Source organism: Medicago sativa, chromosome 6 (assembly GCF_051527215.1).
Source record: "Medicago sativa cultivar Bolivia chromosome 6, Bolivia_mono, whole genome shotgun sequence".
NCBI lineage: Eukaryota > Viridiplantae > Streptophyta > Magnoliopsida > Fabales > Fabaceae > Medicago > Medicago sativa.
In genome coordinates, this window is record NC_140754.1 from 54,885,479 (window position 1) to 54,907,203 (window position 21,725).

At 33.1% G+C, this 21,725-nt stretch overlaps 1 protein-coding gene, 1 long non-coding RNA gene and 1 pseudogene across 2 annotated transcripts; all 3 read left to right on the forward strand.

Annotated features, from left to right (window-relative positions):
- The first annotated feature begins 183 nt into the window (after nucleotides 1–183).
- LOC146915744 (uncharacterized) lies at nucleotides 184–21,358 on the forward strand (annotated as a pseudogene).
- LOC146915745 (uncharacterized) lies at nucleotides 4,694–5,179 on the forward strand. Its single transcript, XR_015014753.1, has 2 exons — nucleotides 4,694–4,888; nucleotides 4,973–5,179. It is a non-coding gene; the product is annotated as an uncharacterized LOC146915745 (long non-coding RNA).
- LOC146915746 (uncharacterized) lies at nucleotides 13,477–14,650 on the forward strand. Its single transcript, XM_085718090.1, has 2 exons — nucleotides 13,477–14,486; nucleotides 14,574–14,650. The coding sequence occupies exons 1-2, from the start codon at nucleotides 13,658–13,660 to the stop codon at nucleotides 14,648–14,650; spliced, it is 906 nt and encodes a 301-aa protein (XP_085574216.1). The 5' UTR covers nucleotides 13,477–13,657.
- Nucleotides 21,359–21,725: the final 367 nt, after the last annotated feature.

Sequence of the window (21,725 nt, forward strand, 5' to 3'; positions counted from 1 at the left end):
CGTCAAAACCAGATCCATAGCTGGCCACACACATTGCTGAGTCTTATTATAATCATGGAATTGAAGAGATAAAAATTGTAATAATCAGCAAGAAAGAGAGCATAGAAGTTGATCCATCCGGTGAGAGCAGTTGAGTGGTAACGGCGGCAAAGAATGCTCCGCTGTACGGTAACAGTTTCTGGCATGGCGGCGATGAGTCTTCGCGGTGGAACGAAAGGTGACTACAGGCATGTTAGCACTCCGAAGCTCAAGTCAGTAATGGAATTGAGAAAGAGTGTGTAAGTGTTGTGAAAAGTGATGTGTTCCTTGAGGGTGAAGCTATTTCACCCTTATATATGCTCGCATTGGCCATAATTGTCTCCGGGTTATGCGACGTGTGATTAGGGACGGAGCAGGACACATGTAGGGTGATCCTTGTGCGAAGGCGCACTCCTATATGGTACGGTGCACACGAGATGGCGTGCTCCCTTGAGTGTGGAGTCTTAAGACGGTGCAAGTCCGGCCACGTGTTGGCGTGCGGTTGATCTTCTGACTGGTCCATAACCATTGTCCCCCAAGTCGTTGATGCCTTTACGGAGTAATGGATTTAGTAGTGGTAGGAGGCGTTCGATAAGGGTGCCCGTCGCTGATTTTGGTTGGACAATATTTGATGCTCTTTGTCGGGAAATTTCATTCTGTCCAGAAGGAAGCGCCACCCTACTGTAAGTTAGTGGGAGTTGTTGCCATTTAATGCTCTCAACCGGAACATTAGCGATGTGATGGCTATTCAGTTTTGCTTTTCACATGCCTGATTCGTGTGTTGCATGCGTTCCGGGCTTTGCGCCGCATGCATGCACTACTTGAGTGCTTTCCTTGGTTCAAAGTTGTTCCTCGATCGTTGAATGGTAAAACTTTGGTTTCCTTCTTCGTGAGCCGTTGATCTCAAATCTTCGGGGTTTATAAAAGGTGGAAAACTTCCAACTTCCAGCTTTTACACTTCCTACAGTTTCTTCCCTTGAACTTAGCTCGGAAGTTCAGTGTGTTCCTTTTTCTAACCACCTTTCCTACTATTGCGCAATAATCCGCCTATCCAGGTTGTACCTTCGGGATTTTGCGATCTCCAGTTTCCTTGTTCCTTTCTCCGGGAGGCTTTCTAATCTTCAAAGGTATCTCCTTCTTTCCTTTGTATTTTGTTTATTCCATTCGATTTTCTAGGTTGATCATGTTTTAGCATGTGTCATTGTTGTTTTGTTGAACCAAATATATTGCATAATTTTTGTTTTATTGTATCATATTTTTTATTTTTATATTGTTTCAAATATTATTCTACCTATACTATTAGCCTATATATATCATTGTTTTCTTAGGTTGTCTCATTAAAGGAATCATAGACTGTAGTTGTTCGGATTATCCGTGCATGGTTTGTTCGTACATGTATTATTATTATTATGTTGTTAAGCCAATTATATTGCATCATTTTGGTTTTATTACATCATAATTTTTTTTTTTATATTATTTCAAATAATATTATACTTATACTATTAACCTATATATACCTCTTGTTTCTTTAAACATTTCATCTACCCATTTCTTTTCCTTAGAGTGTTGTCAATATGAAAAACAATATTAGAATGGCACAAATTTCCGATAACATCTTTGAGATCAACCCAATGAAGTAATCATAGAGCATAGTCGTTCGAATTATCCGTTTTTGATTCATTCGTGATGTCAATCGTGACACACAGTCGTTTTCTCTTGACATGGTTTTGATGAATGCATATGTGAGTATATTTCGACTTTTTTCTCTCACTTATTCTTTAACAAAAATTCTGTTTTGTAATTTTAATGAATTATTTTCATTTTCAGGGTAACAAAATTCATGTCACTATGAGAAGAACTTTGATTTACAAATTTAAAAAAGACTTGAAGGATGGAAAAATCTAATCTATGAGTAACTTTGGTGTTGCTGTAAATCTTGGATCTTATCAACAAAGCCTGAATACAAGCTCAATTTCCATATCAACACAAAAGTGAAATTATGCAGCATGAATAACATACCTTCTGACATTTATCCAATATCAAATCTTATCTAATGTGGATCGACACATTAGAGAATGAGCAACCACACAAGTGAAAATGATACCACATCTTCATTCAAAATTTTAAGCCATAATTATTAGGGGTGTAACGGTTCGGTTTGGATTGGTTTTCAGTCAAAAAAATGTCCGAACTGATGAAATCTTCATCGGTTCGGATTGGTTCGGTTTTCACTGTTTTTCAAAAAAGAAACCGAACCAAACTAATCGGTTTGGTTCGGTTTGGATTGGTTCGGTTGATCGGTTTGTTTAATAATACAATTAAAAAAAAATTTATATTCTCACAAAAATATTTCATAGAACTTTGTATAATTGTATTTCATATTTTGTTTTTTCATGTTCTCTATTTTTCAAACAACTTTTCATAACTAACCTTACTCAATATTTCATACATATGATCCAAAATTCATTCATCCATCATTCTTCAAAAACAACTTCATCAAACTTAAATATTTCAATCATCCATGATACATACTTGCATCATTCATCAACAAACACAAAAATTCCAAAAAGCACATCCTAAAATTAAAACATAGTCAAAATAACAAATCAATGGCATAAACATGATAAAACTAACCAAGAGATAAACGATCGTAGCGGTGGCCGATGGTGATGAACAATTGGTTTGGTGTGGTTGATGGCTAGGGTTTATTTTTTAGTAGAAATGAAAGAGTCTGACTGATGAGATGAGATGAAGATAATGATGAGAGAAAGTGAATGGATTAAAAAGTATTTTATGTTGGACTTTAATTTTGGGATTAACCATAAGTTTGTGTGAGGTAGGATAATATTAGTAAAATAAGGAGTGAGATTATCATCGGATTGGTTCATCGGTTTCACGGATCTCGAAATGAAAAACCATGAACCAAACCAAACTAGATCGGTTTTGATTGGTTCGGATCGGTTTCAAACCAAACCAAACAAGGTCGGATATTTTTTCGGTTTGGTTCGGTTTGGACTTTCGGTTTCGTTGGTTTAGTCCGAACCGCTTACACCCCTAATAATTATATGAATTTTTCCACTTATTTGTTGTTCAACCACCACTCTTTTATTTAACGTTGGATTTAGTTGACACTTGATACATTGCAATATTCCATCTCTCTCTCAATTATGACAAAATTGTAATCCGTGCTTGACACATGTGTCCATACTAGTTTTATTAAAAAAAGGGCCTATACCCATCATTTTATTATTGTGTGTATTATTTACAAGTCAAGCTATATTGAATGAAAACTTGTGGTTGGATGATATAAAGAGAACTAATTTAGGCTGATGGAATAAATGTTTTCGGTGATGTAAGAGGGTGAAATATATAATTTAGGTTAGTCTTTTTCTTTCTTTTGCTCCTTCTCCTGATTTCCACCGTCTACGGATCTTCTACCACAAGTCTTTTTCTTCTCCCAGTTATGTTGTAATTTCATTTTCATTTGAATTCCTAACCTAACAATGTTTGTATTGCGTTTTAATCTGTCATTTCCATAGACACACACAGATGCTTGCTTCTTCTTACGAACATTGTCTCAGTCTCTTTCACTTCTTCCCACGTCCATTCCTTTTCGTTATCTTGTATCTACATGATATTTCCTTCTTTCCTTCACTTCACAATCTCAATTCAATCAGAATGATGTTGATATTGATAACAACGTTTCCTCTTTCTGTCGCATGCTTCAAAAGCAGCATACTTCATCCATAGAAGAATTCGACATGATTTTCACTTGTTAAGACCAAGACCCATTACCCACTTGTTATTTCATTTTCCAATCAAATGGATTTAAAGAGACTTGCTCCAAGTATTCCTACAATGAATTTGAATACATTGATTAATTGTTAATGCCACATGGCTCAAATGATTCTCGCCTTTTCTGTTTTGGGAAAGGTTCTCAAGCTAGGTTTTGATCCAAATTCTATAACATTCACTTTCACGAGAATCATGACTAAGTGGTTTCAAATTGGTTTCATTTGAGGGTTTTTATAGATTGAATCAATGGAAGTTTTGGTCCATCTTGAACTCATTCATGTGAAACATTGAAAATCAAGTATGAGTTTCCTCCACATACACACATTTTACCATAGTTCATGCACACATGATTACTGTCACTCTTTCTCTACATACATCACTTTTCTGTTCCACCAATGAAAATCAAGTACGAGTTTCAAATACTACGTAGTATACATATCCCCTATAGAATTAAGAAAACCAACACAGTAATCCCAGTTTCCATTCTCCACATGAGATTCAAGCAATTGAAACTCCTTGGACTTGTACAAAAATCCAGATTCCATTTCCAAATCAGATGCAGAGTTTGTAATACCTTAATGAGTATAAACACTGAACTATAATCCTAACAAATTGTTTTTTTTTTAATCAACCCTTTTGAGCCAAGTACCTCAGCAAGATTCTCCATTACTATTACACGGTTTCAATTCATGCAGATTTTTGGAACCTAAAACGTGGAAATATTGTCACATGTTAGAGGTCTACTATAAGAGTAAAGCTAGGTAAGATGATATTTTGTTACGCATTAGCTTATATGTTGCCTAGAAATATAGTGGTTTCTTTTTCTTTCCTTATTCACCGAGTTTTAAAGTTGAACATGATGATTTAACTAATCTGTACAATAAAGTCTGTAAAGTTATTAAAAATTGTGAAGCCAACTATATGAATTAAAAATTGCCATGGTTATTTCCACACACTTTGTTATATTTGTAATATTTGTTTCTTTTCCTTGTATCAGTGCTATCATTTTTTTATGAAGAAGCTAAATTAGCCCATCCAAATTAAAACGGGGAGTCTCAGTGCTATCATTGAACAAGTATGTATCACATATTCATCTCACTAACCTACACCTGCAGTTTGAACGTTTAATTGAGGGAGATTCGCTTGTACGATTGTGCAGGAAGAGCTTGATGATCTATCTAATAACTATCTGAATTGGCTCAATGTATATCGTGTTAAATCTGGTGTGTTGCCGCTGTAACATAGACTTTCATTGAATTTTTCCTAGTTAAGATTGAGTGTGTACACATCAATGATTGAGCTAACTGAGTGTTTACACATCAATGATTGGACTCATTTAATGGCATAGATGCATTCTTAATTAGAATCTCTTTTGTTCATTCTGTAATGCGGTAAATGTAGTTGTTATCGACCACCTCTTCCAATGTGACCATTCTGAGGGAGGGGTACTTTTAAAAAGGTGAATTTCCCATACCAGGTACCAGTGGTACTCCATTTTTGTTCGTTATTCTATTGTGGATGAAAAATGTGGCATTCTCTTATAAATTAATATGATAATATGGAATTATGAGATGGGGTCTTGTAATATGTTAGTAACAAACCCATACCTAAATGTTTTATCAAAGTCTTAGGTTATTCTCTCATACTAATACGTTGATCATTAGGTTTGTTTTGGAATTGTAAAAGAAAATTATTTGATAATCGATTACCATTGAATTGATACTCGTTCTTACCAATTTAGATAAGGTTGATGATTTAAACCTTTCTTCAGCATTGTTCTCATCATGTTTTTTATAATAGATAGTCTCAATATGCAAATCCTTTAGGTTAGGATAAGCAGAAAAAATTTATGAAATCATTCTGACTTTAAAAATAAACTGATGTCAAATGTATGGTTTTGAGTGATGGAAGATTAACACACAAAGTATCATTTCCAACATATAAATTTTCAAGTTTGAAAACAACTAAGGTTAGGGAAATGAAATTAATGGGCTTCTAAGTGTGACAATAGAGGGAGAGATGAAATTTCTCGACACGACGAAGTTTCAATGCTTCAATCCATGAGACAAAACATTCAATGAAGAAGCAATGATCATGCATGCAGACTCCATCAAACCAATAGATGAGACGAAACGTTTTGAAGGGTTTGTGGGTTGAATATCAAGGAGAGAGCACGAGATTGTTGACAAAACGTAAGAAGCGATAGAAGAAGCCATCATCGCCTTTAATGGTTTCGTTTTCGTTGAAGCAGAAAACACGGAGTGAATAGAATAGTTGGGTCTACCTCTGGGAAATAACGGTTTTAGGGAAAGCATGTTTGGTTGGAAGTAAGAGAGAATGTGACACAATATCTCATCTGATAAATCGCTGATTCCATCCACCATTGTCGTTGAGTCGGAGGAAAGAAGGGTTTGCGAGAACGTAGTCTGTTCTCACTTGTCATCACATATGTTTCATTAAGTAGACTTGTGAAATAATCTAATGTATAGAAGACACGAAAGGAATATTAAAAACATACTTTATGGTAGAAAAATACCAGCAAGTAAAAAACCTTTTAAAGTTCCTTGATTTTGCAAAGCATGTCCAACTGAAAACAGCAGAGAGTCTCTGCACGGTAATGTTGATTGGTTGTAATGAGATAGAGATGTAAAATCTTGCTTTATCTAATCGAAATATTGCAAGTTGGTGGGATGTTAATGAGATAGTTGAATTTATCGGTTAAAGTACACGAGAAAACCGAAGGTGATTCTCGTTGTAAAGAAGTGATTCATGCAGTCAAAGCATGAGCATGAAGATGCAGATCCACTTTTCTTTCTCCTACACACATTTCAAGGCAAAACTAGAAAGACATCGTCCAACAACATTTTGATGTACGTGCAAATGATACTACACATGGACATTGCCCATAAATTCATCTAACATGCATCTGATGAACCCAGGTGAAGATCATGATGACGTCAAGAACACAATAACATTTTGATGTATTCTCAAGAACACAACAATATAAATATAAGTGGAAGGCTCAACATTACTTGCATTTTTTCAAAGCATACAAGAAAACAACATAAGAGTGTTTGAAGCTTTAGCGAAAAATTGATCTCACAAAGATTCTTAAAATCTTTAAGAGTGTGAATTAATTCTCTCTTATCTTTTTAATGATAAAATTCCCCCTCTATTCTTCTTCTTCTCTTGTCTGATTTCAATCATTCAAACTCTAACTCATTGTAAAGAAAGTCTGATCTACCTTTAGGGGTACTAAAATGTTAGTTTGAGTAGAAGGTGTAAAAGTCTAAGTGGATAACTTAGCAAGAAGGTGCAAGCCTGCTGAGAAGTGGACTAACCCTTACAATATTGTGCAGGATTTGAGAGTTTATCTCAAGCATCATAATGGAAACTCTCACAAGATTTAGAGGAGTGGACTAACCCATATTGGGTGAACCACTTAAAATTTATGTGTGTCCTTCTTCTCATCCCTATACTCTTTATTTACTACAAACACAACACACACAAACACATTTACTTTATTAAACTGTTTTTGCACTCAGATTTCAGAACGTTCTGAAGTCAACTTTAAACTTAAACTTTCCAAGTTTCAACTTGAGAATCACTTTTAAGTTACAAGTTTATTTTTTAAAAGGGTCACAATTCAAAACCTCCTTCCTTGTGACTATTATATCTACTTCAAGGATGTCTCACTCATTCTGGAACTGCTTAAGGCTCCCGAATAGATTGAGTATGTGATTCTGTTAGAAACACATGAGAAAATTGATCGCCATAAAAAAGGATCGGGTGAAAGTGAAAGACAACTGGTAGGCAAAAGAGTTTTTTTGTCAAGGCTATAGAGAGAGAGGAGTTCGAGAAAATAGAAAGTTAAAGTGAAAAACAACAGGTAGAACATAGTTCTTTGTTTTTCTTTTTTCTTTCAGTTAGATAAATATAATAATAATAATTTAATAACAATCATACTAAAAAAACTATAAAAAAAATTCTTCCCTCTTACATGGTTTCAACAACACATTTTCTATTTTTTTTCTTCTTCTATATATCTTCTCATACCATGCATACTGCCTAGCTATTCATGTTCAAACCTCTAGAAAAAAGTCTACACGAATTGATGAGACATACCTGCTTTAAATGCTGTCCTTGAATACTCGACCCTAATAACTTATCATCTCAGTGGATTTTATGGTGGGTGAATTCTACGGTACAGTCACCCAAATGACTTTTCCAATAAAGTCAAACATTTTAAATCAGTTTGTGGAAAACCGGCTTTAAAAGTCTAAATAAAAAATGGAATTTATTAAAGGACCAATAGGGAAATGTATTTTACAACCCTTTATATTATGTCCAAATTATCAAGATATTACCCTAGTTAAAGCACAAATTAGATGGTGTGATACAACGGCTGAATATTTTTTAAACAAATATTTATATGAAAGCCATGAAAATGAAGATCATTTTTTATATAATGAATATAAAGGATTAGCTCAAGATTTAAGGAATAAACTTAAAGAAATAGCTAGATGAGTGAAGAAAATAATACACTCACAACCAGAGTTAAAGCTTTGCTTGACGAAACAAAGATTCCATTAAGGAAGAACCTGAACCTAAAGATCTAAAAGATTTTGTCTACGACTTTAGTTCCGATGATGATTCAGAAGACGACGGAAATTTCGTTAAAATAGAACAATTAGAAATGGGCGAAAGCTCAGGAACAAAAAGAGGACCCTCTTATAATTGGAATACAGAATTCCATAGAGAATTTTCTCAAGCTAAATTCCAAAGAATTCCTATGAGTTATATTCCCAAACATAGTGTAAATGATGGAAGTGGAATTCTAAACATTGATTGTGTTGACAATCTAGCTCAAGCCATAAGAAGTTGGTATAATAAAAACATTATCCAAATACAGCTAGATAGTGATTTAAAAAATCTAACTCCAAAACAGATTTTTAATTATCTTTTGTGTAGAACAGAAGGTAATGCATATAAATTTTTAGCTGAAAAACCTGACGAGGAACAAACTGCAGAAAATAGTATTGGAATGATTAATAAAGTCTTTGAATGGCTTTTAAATGAATTTAAAGGATGGCAAGATACGGTAGACTCAAATATCGCTTTTAATGCCGAAAAATTATGGAGAATAATGAATCTATCCATATGTAATCCTTGTTACATAGAAAATTATATTTGTGAATTCTCACAATTATATTATGATTTAAACAAAGACACTAGAGAAAACCAAAAAGTTGTCGAATTACTTTACCAAAAATTACCTATGGCAATGTCCCAAATAATCCAAACTGAATTTAACAGTGCAGTATCTTCAGGAAAGGTTAAAGATACTTTAGGAGCTAGAATTTCTATCCTTAGAAATTGGATGCAAGAACAATGCCTAAAGAAACAATCAAAACGAGATGCACGAATAGGATTGTGCTGTGATAGAATCCAAGGAAAGATTGGAGCATATGGTTGTGAAAAAACTAGGAGAAAAAGAAAATATCCTAGAAGAAAGAAATTTAAAAGATTTTCCTATGATAAAAAGAAACATAGGAAGAAAAAATTCTATAGAAGAAAAAGAGAGTATCCTAGAAAAAATAAAACCTGTCCTAAAGGTAAAAAATCATGCACATGCTGGTTATGTCATGAAACAGGACATTATGCTAATGAATGTCCAAAGAAAGTTTCTAAAGAAAAGAAACAAGTTTTAAACATGATCTATAGAATAGGTTATGAACCAGTAGAATCAGATTCAGATTCTGATTGGGAGCAACAAAGTTTCTATGAACTCTGTACAGATTCCGAAGATGAGCAAAACCAAGATTTTGAGTAAAGGAAACCCTAGTGCTACCTTTATTAAAATAAAACTTCGTAAGAAGGAGATTTTAGCCTATTTAGATACAGGCGCAACATTATGTTTTGGAAAACGAAACATATCAAGAAATTGGGAAAGACTAGGAAAACCCAAAGAAATAATCGTTGCAGATAAGTCAAAACATCAAATATGGTTTGTTTTGAAAAACATCTCAATTACTATAGAAGGTCATGAATTCTTCATACCAACAATTTATCTCCATGATTCAGGATTAGATTTAATCATTGGAAATAACTTTTTAAAGTTATATGCACCGTTTGTGCAAAATGTTAAAACTATTTCTTTACTTTGGAAAAATTTAGCAAACCCCAAAGAAAAGACAAAAGTTATAACAACAAAAATTATAACTAGAAATGAGATTATTCAATTAATTTCTGAAAATCTTATAAACCTAAAAAGTATTTGGGAAGAAGGTAAATTATTTTTAAATCTTGAAGAAATAGAACAAAAACTTGATGCTGTATGTTCAGAAGATCCTTTGGATAATCTGAAAAATACAAATCATGAACTTGTTACAATCAAATTACGAGATCCCAATAAGGAGATTAATGTAAAATATAAAATGCCTTATTCAGTTCAAGATAAATTAGAATTTCAAAAAGATATAAAAGAACTTCAAGAAAAGAAGTTAATTACTCCATCTGCAAGTCCACATTCAGCACCCGCTTTTTATGTGACAAATCACAATGAAATAAAAAGAGGAAAAGCTAGAATGGTGATAAATTATAAGAAACTCAATGATGCTACAATCGGAGATTCTTATAAATTACCACGAAAGGATTATATTTTGCAAAAAATAAAAGGATGTGATTGGTTTTCATCTTTTGATGCAAAATCAGGATACTATCAAATCAGACTTTCAGAAGAAACTAAGCCTTTAACAGCTTTTTCATGTCCACAAGGTCATTACCAATGGAATGTCCTTCCGTTTGGACTAAAACAAGCACCATCTATATACCAAAGATTTATGGATAATGCTCTTAGAGGATTAGAACATATATGTTTGGCATATATTGATGATATTTTAGTTTTTACAAAAGGAACTAAAGAACAACATCTTAAAGATGTAGAAATTGTTTTAAATAGAATTTCAGAAAAGGGAATTGTTATTTCAAAAAAGAAATCACAATTAGCCAAAAAGGAAATCGAGTATTTAGGCCTTATTTTTAAAGAAAATGGCACCCTCGATTTATCTCCACATGTTCAGGAAAAGATCCAAGCTTTCCCTGATGAATTGAAAGACCGAAAACAAATTCAAAGATTTTTAGGATGTTTGAATTATATTGCCAATGAAGGATTTTTCAAAAATTTGGCAACTGAAAGAAAGATTTTACAAAAAAAGATATCTGAGAAAGTTCCATGGTCATGGACTGAACAAGATACTCTAACTGTAAAAACTATTAAAAGAAAAATTAAAGTTTTACCCAGCTTATACAATCCAACAGAAAACGATTTTTTAATTGTTGAGATTGATGCTGATAAAACAACCTGGGCAGGTTGTATGAGAGCTCTACCTAATGGTAAAGCGATACTGAATCTTGATGATTCGGGAAACTATGTTGGTGATGTAACCCATCAACAAGGAATGAAAGATACTGGAGCAACCCAGTACGCTAAGTCTAGTAGCTCGAAAGAGAAATTAGACAAACTCTCTGATTCATCAGAAAGATTAGTATCAAAAGATACTAAGATTGATTATTCTTATGAAAATATTAAAAATAAGATAAAAGATGAAGATCTTTTACTTTGTAAATATGTTTCAGGATCATTTACAGATACCGAAACAAGATATCCAATTCATGAATTAGAAACATTGAGTTGTGTTAAAGTCTTAACAAAATGGCAAATGGAATTAATTCCAACCAGATTTTTATTAAGAACAGATTCCAAATATGTAACTGGATTTTGGAAATATGACCTTCGCGTCAATTATAAATATGGAAGACTTGTAAGATGGCAGATGAAACTCCAACCGTTTCACCCATATATTGAATAGATAAAATCTGAAAAGAATTGCTTTGCAGATGCATTGACAAGAGAATGGAAGCAGCTATAAAGACATTACAGAATTCTCTCAGGCAAAAGCAGGAGCAAATTGCCTCTGCAAAAAATCGTCTAGAAACTCTTCTTTCTGAAGAGGGGGAGATGATATTAACAATTCAAAACCTTGAAAAACTATGCAAAAAAGAAACATCAACAGTTTCAGAATCCAAAAATACTGAAAACTGGGATCTGCTAGGTCAAGATTCTGGAAAATTCAACTACTATGTAAAATACTCAGCTCCAAAAGAATCAAACATCCCAATTGAGTCAATAGAACCAAAAGGATGGAAATCTTCAACAAACCCAACAACTGTCCTTGCAGATTTACCAAAAACATCTTGGGCCGATAAAGTTGAAGAAGAAGAAAGAAAAAATGGAAAAGAAAAAGAATCCATTGATCAACAAACAAGCCAAAAGATTGACAGTCAACTTGGAGGCAAAAAGAAAGCTTATGTAATTTTTGATGGACCTATGAAAGGTATCTACCAAAACTGGGAAACCACAAAGTTACATACAAATGGCAAAAATGTCAGATACAAAGGGTATGAGACCCTTGAAGAAGCAAAAACAGCCTACAACGCTGTTTACAAGGAAGTCGCAATAGCAAACAATATAGTCCAGCCATCAAAAATGGTGACTAAGAAGAAAATATCTGTAGATAGAATTATCTATGGAGAAAGCAAATTTGTTAAAGAAGTCACCATTGGAGACTACTACAAAAACTGGAGATGGTTAACCAACTACTCAGAAGAGTTAAAAACAGAATGTTTTTATCCTAGCAACAACGGGATAGAGGTAAAAGCCGTAACAGTCCCAGGCGTAAGTAAAGAGTTAGTCAGTTCATTCTATGATTGTGGAATGATTAAAACAATGTATCTTCAAGAAGATGCAGGAAGAAAAATTCATGAACTAGAACTTCTTCCAAAAGATATAGGCGAAATCGCTTATAAATTCAATAATAGCTTCGCAAAAGGTAAAGAGTTCTTTTTATCTTTTACTTCAACTTATCCATGGTTCGAAGACGATGAAGTTATTAAAGCCAGACACTTAATCAAGATTGGCATTTCAAATCATTCATATCCAACAAATGATGGAAGAGATGTAGATCCAAGACCAGAATGTTTTCTGCATCAAATGGAAAAATTCTACGATACTCTCATCAGATTTGGAGTAAAATTACCAAACTTCAGGGTAATTACTGCAAAGGAAAGCTTTCTAGTCTATAGTGATTCAAGGAAGCAAGCAAGAGAAGAACACCTTCAGCAAATTCTAAAGTTCGAAGAAAACTTTAGCGGGCTTGAAGCAGACTTGGGCCGTCTACCCGACCCAATCCAACAGGAGTGCTGCCGACACTTTCAAAAATACAAAGGACACCAATGCAAGTGGTGTGCAAAAGACATAAATAACGTGGCAGACAAAGAATCGTTGTATGACAGTGACGTTTCACCAAACAACGAAGAAAATGTAGAAAATTAGTGGGCATGGGACCCATTTAGAGATAAGCCTTATCTCTAAGGCAATTATGTAATATAATTTTCTTTGTCGTTTTCCTCTTTCTGTCATGTCATTTCTTTTCCGTGTGCTGTAATGGAAAGAGACGTTGTGCCAACTATGAAGGCCAACTTGTGAGTCTCTCATCCTATAAATAAGGGCCTCGAAGCTCATTTGTATTCACCATGTTTTGAGATAATATAAGTTTTTCATAAACTTTGCCTCTTAGTTTTTCTTTAAAACTAATGGTCCTATAGTGGTAAAACACTATAGCTGAGAATTCTTGAGGTAATACTCTGGAGGAATTCGCCCTGAGTTGGGATAAACTCAACACAAGCAGAAAAAACTGCTGAAGAAGATCAGATTGCTGAAGCAAAACAACCCATATTTCTGAAGAAAAATCAGGTATGAATTTATCAAGAATTATTATAAAATATGTCTGAAGTTTCATATTTTGAAGGAACATCTAGTTATCATGCTGATAGCATAATAGATAATAAAATTGAAGAAGCAGATTTATCTTTAACTGCTGAAGAAAATTTTAAAAGAAAGTTTAGTAAACTTAAGGAATTTTTGTCAAGAAAAAATATTCTAAAATTCGGAATAATGGTAGGAGAGGAAGCAATTCCAATCGAAACAACTAATGGAAAAATAGTTATATCAACTATAGATAAACAACAAATCGATAAAAGACTTGGAAAATTTTCTGAGAACGAAAGAAAAAAGATTGGTTATATTCATATATCAACCATTCAAATTCTAATCAAAAGTACCTTCATGAAAGGTATTGATTCACCTCTAGAAATAGCTCTAGAAGATTCTAGAATTAGAAATAAGAAACAAGCAGTAATTGCAAAAGGAAAATGCAATCTAAAATATGGAAAGATAAAATTTGATATAAATTTACAGATGGGATTATCCCTAAAAGATATAGATTTGAATAAATCTATAGTTTTTCATTATAAACTAAAAGATTCAACATTTATGAAAGAAGGTAATCATCCTTTTACAATTTACTACAGAATTAATTATGCTTTGAGTAATTCACATCATAGCATAGAATTCATAGGGAAAGAAACAATTCATATTGATGAATTATTTACACCATTAATCACTTTGGAAACACCAATATTTAAAGATATCACAAGAAATAGTTTTTCTTTGATAGAAGCAGAAAAGAATATGTTTGAAGAAACAGAAAAACCATTGTTTAGAAGCCAAAGTCTTCGAATAACATCACCAAACAGAGATCAAAAGGATTTTAGTAAATCATTAAGTTCTCGAACTATATTTGAAGATGATGCTTCATCCTCATTCGAACCTCCTAGAAAGGATTTCGAAATCAATAAAGAAAGTGAGTTGAAAAAGCTACAAGATTCTATAAAAACCTTATCAATACAGGTTAATAACATAAATCAAAAACTATAATTAAATATGCCTGGTTTAACTCTTAAATCGGAATTAATACTGTTTAAAACTAGGTTGCAACACTTAGTAAGTGATATAGAATGGTATTATGATTTAATAACGTTCAAACAAATAGTTTATAGGGCACAAACTTTAGTGAGATTTCATATAGATTTAATTGAAAATTTGGTAGAAGAAATACAAGAAAATCTCACAGAGATTCAAATAAAAAGAGCAAAAATTCTTTTAGAACCTTTTTGGGGATTAGAAGGAATTGAACAACTTATAAACGAAGCTCGAGAAAAAGCTCGAGAAAATTCCGCTGAAAATTCTGCCGAAAATCTATAATGCCTGGACTAGATCTTATAACAGAATTAAGACTCTTCAAGAAAAGGCTAGAAGACATAGTCTCTGAAATAGAATTGTATTATGAAAGAATTGTTTTTAAACAAACTCTTTACAATTCTAGAGAATTTGTTATATATCATACAGAATATATTGAAGATCTATTAAGAGATACAGAAGATTTAGAAAATCTTACTCAGATACAAAAACAAAGAGCTAAAACACTCTTAAAACCTTTTCAAGGATTATTTAAAATCGAACAAATGCTAAAAGAAGTTCGTGAAAATTCCGCTGAAAACCCCACCCCAAACCTGGTATCAGAGCAGGAAACACAATCCTAAGGGATAAACATGAAAATAAAAATAAAAAAGAAATTAAAAAATATTTTTTATATAAAACAAAAACTTTTTAAAATCGTTTTTCCAAATAACCGATTTAAAAAGACATCCACGTGGCACTCTCCCATTAAGCCACATAAGCGACTTTTCCAGAAAAGTCATAAAAACAACTGCACCATAGCAGTCCCCTTTATGGTGTCGTAAGAGATGCCATAAAGATCACCAAAAGGTTGAGATTTTGGGGGCATACAAGTATACAATGGTAACATTTAAGGCAGTTAAGTCTACAAAATTTACGTAGACTTTTTTCTTGAGGTTAGAACATGAATAGACAGGAGACAAGACGCACATTATGAGAAGAGAGTTATACGAAGAAAAGACTGAAAATGTGTTGGTAAAGGAATGGTTTTTTTTGTTACAATTAAATCCATGTTTGAGGGAAGTAATACTTTTTCTTTAAATATGGTAATTATTAAATTGTTATTATATATTTTTTAGCTTTTCAAACGCAAATAATATGAAACTATAAATGTTCTTTTGTTAAAAAAAAAAAAAGGTTCTAAATTCACTTATGGTATAGTGTGATTTCACTATCCGCTCCATCTGCTCCACCAAACACTGACAACAATGACACTTACAATTATAAGCTTTGTCGTCATCTTTACATTCCGCATCCAATTGCGATGGATTTGAAAATTCACCTTGCCACCCAGAGCCCTCCTAATCTTTTCCATCATACGACTACTGACTTCTAAATCCCGAGATTTCACTATTTCACGACTTCTAATATATTCCAGTTGATTGACACAATGTTGCATGTGTTCCTTCAATTTACATCCAAACTGGCGATCTGGATTTCGAGCATATCCATCGGAAAAATCTTCCTTGATACGTCGAAGGAAATAAATAGGAAGCTGAAATCCAACACATGGGATAGCAACAACACAGTAAATGTATGGGTCTTGAACGAGGTGAGTGAAAGTAAGTTCCCCTGATGTGCATTTGAAGATGTTGGTTGGATTAAAAAAGAAGGAGAAGGAATGTCGGGGATAAAGTCTCTTGCGATTCCGGTGTAATTACCTTCGAAATTCACATATTCAGAAACCATGAATGCATGGTCGCGGTGAGCTATGAAGCTATATAGTAAAGATTTTTGTTCTTCTCTTGGGGCCATGGTGGGTTAGAGAGAAAGAGAAAGTGGTGGAGAATGAATAATGAGAGTTTATTTTTCGGGTTTTATAATGTTAAATCAAACACGGCATTGGTGCATGTTTGGTTAGGATCTGGATTCTCTAATGTCCGCACCAGAACGCTGGAGTGCCGTTCACTCCTTTTCAACCATCAGATGAATTTAATGCTCAAAATTAAGCCATGCGGCCATTTCCTAAACTTTTGATTTGTAAAGCTTAAAACTACTCGCATGGCCAGTAATTGACCCTCTCTTAACCCTGTATGCGATCCGTGGGGCAGATAAAAGCAGTGGCCTGGTTGCCGACGTTTGGACGCCACCGTGTCTGCAAAATACGACTGACGAAAAAAGAAATGAAAGGAAACATCTGAGCTACATGACTGGTTGTAGGAATGTTTCGTTAAGGGTGTTTGATTGGGGCTGACAGAGCAGCAATGGGCGATGGCTGCTGAGCCTGGCCTGTGGAAATAGAGGTCCTCTTCTTTTACATTTTACTCTTTTTTTCCTTTCTGCTATTTTCGTTTCCTTCTCATTACTCATTACATTTTCCTCTTCTATTTTATTGTTCTCTTTCAATCCTGTGATCTATTTTAATTTATTTTCTTTCTAATTGTGTCGTTGTCATCTACTTCACTTTCATTTTATAATGCACAATGTAATCGTTGGGAAACAATCACAATGAAGTGTCTGGACAATGGCATCAAAAGTACCAATGTGAGTAAGGAATACATTAACAATTTCTAAATGTAAGAATTATATATAAATGAATTTTCAGTGTCTTAAATAATAAACATATAAATTCAAAAATGCATGAACCATAAGATTGCAGCATTTCGATAAACTCTCATGTTTCTGATTTCAGTATTCATTTACAATTGGTATAAGAGAACTATATAGAACTCCCAATGCAACACCATTGAAAGCAATGTGAAACTCAATTTGGTGTTTGAGTTTCAGGAGTTGGATATGAAAATAGCAGGAGGAAGCCCAAAAACTTGTAACTGAAACATAAAAAGAATAAGAATAAGTTTGAAATACAAGGGGATACTGTTTTGTCCTAAGACCAGAAAACTATCTATCTATGTATTCATCAATTTTAAGAAGCTCTTGGCTCAATATGTCTTCGGCAATTTATAATGTATTAAAATACAACATACCCAGAGTTAAGAACTAAACACTATATCATATCATATCATATGTATTTATATAGACTAAGAACTAAAGTACAAAAAACAATGAAAAACTCATGAAAAGAAACAGAGAAACTGAAATTAAAACTTATAAAAGATGCTATATGATTCAGAATGATAAGATGGCACAGAAACAGGAAGCATACTTGTCGCATGTTTCAAATTACATTTTTATATGACATATCATTGGAACGATCTTAAAATATATATTTTTTTTGGAATAACGATCTAAAAATATTATTAGATTTCCTTCAAAAAAATATATTATTAGATTAATAATTTAACAATTTAATCCTCATGAATTTATATATAAGTCAAATTAAAAATTAAATTGGTAAATTGATTTTTTTTTGAAGGAAATTGGTAAATTATTTATTAAATAGTTAAGTTATTAAGATAATAATATTTTAAAGTCTTTACATTTTAAAGTCTTTACATTGATATGTCATAAAAAAATCACTTAAATAATATCAAATTTTATTTCAGTCTCAAAAACTTTTCTTCCAATTTTTCTCTCTCTAAATTTTTTAAAAATTCGGTATCCAGTCCAAATAACTAATACCAATTTGGTTTAATTACAGTTTTGGTCTTCTTATTTTGATCTCTTCATGCAATTGGCCCCCCTTTTAAATTCATACAGTTTTAGTTCCCAACAAAAAATTTGGCACAAAATTAGATGAGTTGTCACTTTTTTTATGATGTGGCACATTTGTCGCTGACAAGGCTTAATCTACATGTGTAAAACAATTTACACGTCATTACATATATTTTAGGGCAAATTCTATGGTACACCTAAAAATTTGAGTGTATTGGTACACTAAATCGTTAAATTAATAATTAAATGAGTTAATTTTTGAAGAAAAGGAATTATTTTTTATCATTGATAATTATAATAAATAAATCTTATTTTCCAGTTCAGTCACATAGCAGGGTTGCCGCGATTTACACACTCATTCATGAAATTGTTATGGCTCGCGTGTGTTTGGATAATCTGGAAGGAAAGGAACAATCGAGTTTTCAATTAGAAGGCCTTGGATATTCATCAAATAATAAACAACGTAAAGAGGTGTCTTTTCAATGGATAAAGGCTTGTCTGACTACTTTCGCCTACCGTTACACTGACTGGTGGTGACACCCTTTACTGTGCATGGGTGTTTTATTGTAACTTGTTTTGTATCTTCTTATTTTCGTGTGTCTTATGTGCTGAGGTATCTCTAATTTAACATTGTAAGACTTTTGGGTGGTTCTTTTTTGCACACCTTGTGCGAGATGAACCATTTATTTTGTTATATCATATACCATTTTGACTTGTTCAAAAAAAAATATATAATAATAAAAGTTGGTACCAGATAATATAAATTATAACCTAATAATAATAAAAGTTGTTTCAAGAATAATATAACCTAATAATAATAAATGTTGTTATAAGAATGATATTGAGATTTTAAATTAATCTAAGGATAATTTTAACAATACAATAAAATTTGCTCCCCTCCTCTCCCCCTCCCCTCCAATACTCTCGAACCAAATAGATCCTTAAAAAAAAATGGATATTTTAACCCCTGAGTTTAGTCCCTTTTGCAACCTCAATTTGATTCATCTCACTTAGGTGAATCAAATGCCACATGTGTATTTTTTAATTTTAAAATTAAAAAAATCCAGCTAATTATTTATTCCCATTAAATAATTAAAAAAATAAACAAATATCACCACCTCCTCTCCTAATACCCCCACCGCACCACCAGCTCCCTCCCTCCCAACAACCACCATCATCACTAAAGAAATTTCTTCTTCTCTTCATGAACCAAAACTGAGATTCATCTCTCTCTTCCTCCCAACAACTACCTCTCTCCCTTCCTCGAGACACAAAACTCAGAAGATACATCTCCAACATTCAGTGATTCCATTGATGCTTGATTCACTGATTCTTCTCCAAATCCAAAAACACGGATTCATCCATTCCACCCCCAACATTCATCGAACCAAGAAACCCATATACCCTCTCACAAGATTTTAGGTTCCATTGTTAGGACTAACAACAACCATTACACAGCTGTTATTTCCCTTTATCACTGATTGCAATTAAATGGTATTACTCCAACTATTGTTACTCTCAACATTGTCATTAATTGTTACCGCCACCTGGCTGAAATGGATTTTGCCTTTTCTATGTTTGCTAAGATTCTCAAATTAGGTCATCACCCGAAAACCATAACCTTCAATACACTTTTCAATGGTATGTGTCTTAATGGTAAGGTCAAGGAAGCTTTGCACTTTCTCGATCATGTGCTTGCACATGGATTTCGTTTGAACCAAGTTAGCTAAAGGATCTTGATCAATGGCTTGTGTAAAATTGGGGAAACAAGAGCGGCCTTGCAAATGTTGAGAAAGATTGAAGGGAAATTGGTCAACACCGATGTAGAAATGTATGGCATAATCATTGATAGTTTGTGTAAAAAGAAATTGGTGACCGAGACCTATGAGTTATATTCTGAAATGATTGTAAAGAATTTTTTTCCTACTGTTGTCACATTCAGTTCTCTAATTTATGGATTTTGCATTGTTGGTCAACTGAAAGAAGCATTTGGTTTGTTTCATGAAATGGTATTGAAAAAATCAACCCTGATGTTTATACTTTTAATATATTGGTTGATGCTCTTTGTAAGGAAGGAAATGTGAAAGAAGCAGAAAATGTGATAGCTATGATGATAAAAGAATGTGTGGAACCTGATGTTGTTACATATAACTCTCTAATAGATAGGTATTGCTTAATTAATCAAGTTAACGAGGCCAAACATGTAATCAACATCATTGGCAGAATGAAAGCGATACCTAATGTTAACAGCTACAATATCATTATTAATGGATTATGTAAGATCAAAATGGTTGATGAAGCCTTGAATCTCTTCACAGAAATGCATTGCAAACCCGTACAGTAACTTACAACTCTCTTATTGATGGTTTGTGAAAATCTGGGAGAATCTCTCATGCATGGGAGCTTCTTGATCAGATGCATGATAGAGGTCAACCTGCCAATGTAATCACTTACAACTCCTTCTTACATGTTTTATGTAAAAACCATCAAGTTGACAAAGCAATTGCACTGGTCAAGAAAATTAAAGACCAAGGCATTGAACCAAATATTAACACATACAATATACTTATCGATGGACTATGCAAAGAAGGAAGACTTAAGAATGCACAAGTGATTTTTCAGGATCTTTTTATTAAGGGTTATAGTCTAAATATCCGAACGTATAATATCATGATCAATGGACTTTGTAAAGAGGGCTTGTTTGAGGAGGCAGAGGTGTTGTTGTCAAAAATGGAAAATAATGGTATCATTCCTGATGCCGTAACTTATGATACTATTATCCGCGCACTCTTTCATAAAGACGAGAATAAAAAGGCAGATAACTTCTTCGAATAATGATTGCTAGAGGCCTACTGAAAGAGTAATACTAGGTAAGATGATTTCTCATTATATAATTGGTTATTTTGAATTTCGAAGACAATTGTGCAATCATTATGATTTCTTTATTTATTTTTTAAAAGGTGAACTACTTAAAAGTGAGAATGTTCATTTCAATATAGTTATCATTTATCTTTGCAATGAATTGTCAATCAACTTTATTTACTTTTAAGGATTTGTCTTTTCATTGCCCAATTTTAGTGCGTCAAATCACAAAACAATTTGAGAAGGTAGGAGCTTTGAACTTTAATGTTCCTGTATATGGTGGTGTTGATAATGTATGTGGTTTATTGAATGTTGAGATGAAGTAATAAGTCTATACAAGTCATGTATATTGGAAAAACGGATTACTCACAAGTCTGCATATAAATATGTATTTGATAATCACTTTTATTAAAAGAGGAAGAACAAAGTCAACTTTAAAATTTATACAGTGTGAACTTCTCTCTTTATAGATGTAATATATCCATCAATTGTAATAACTAATCACTGTAACATCCCGCTTAATAGGACCTGATAACGATGTAATGCGTGCGTTTAAGGCGAGGGGCATTTTTGGAAT

Coding starts and splice junctions, on each gene's coding strand:
- LOC146915746 (XM_085718090.1), top strand. CDS start 13,658: ATGTCTGAAGTTTCATATTTTGAAGGAACATCTAGTTATCATGCTGAT. Junction 14,487..14,573: donor CAGAGATCAAAAGGATTTTA/GTAAATCATTAA, acceptor AAATCAATAAAG/AAAGTGAGTTGAAAAAGCTA.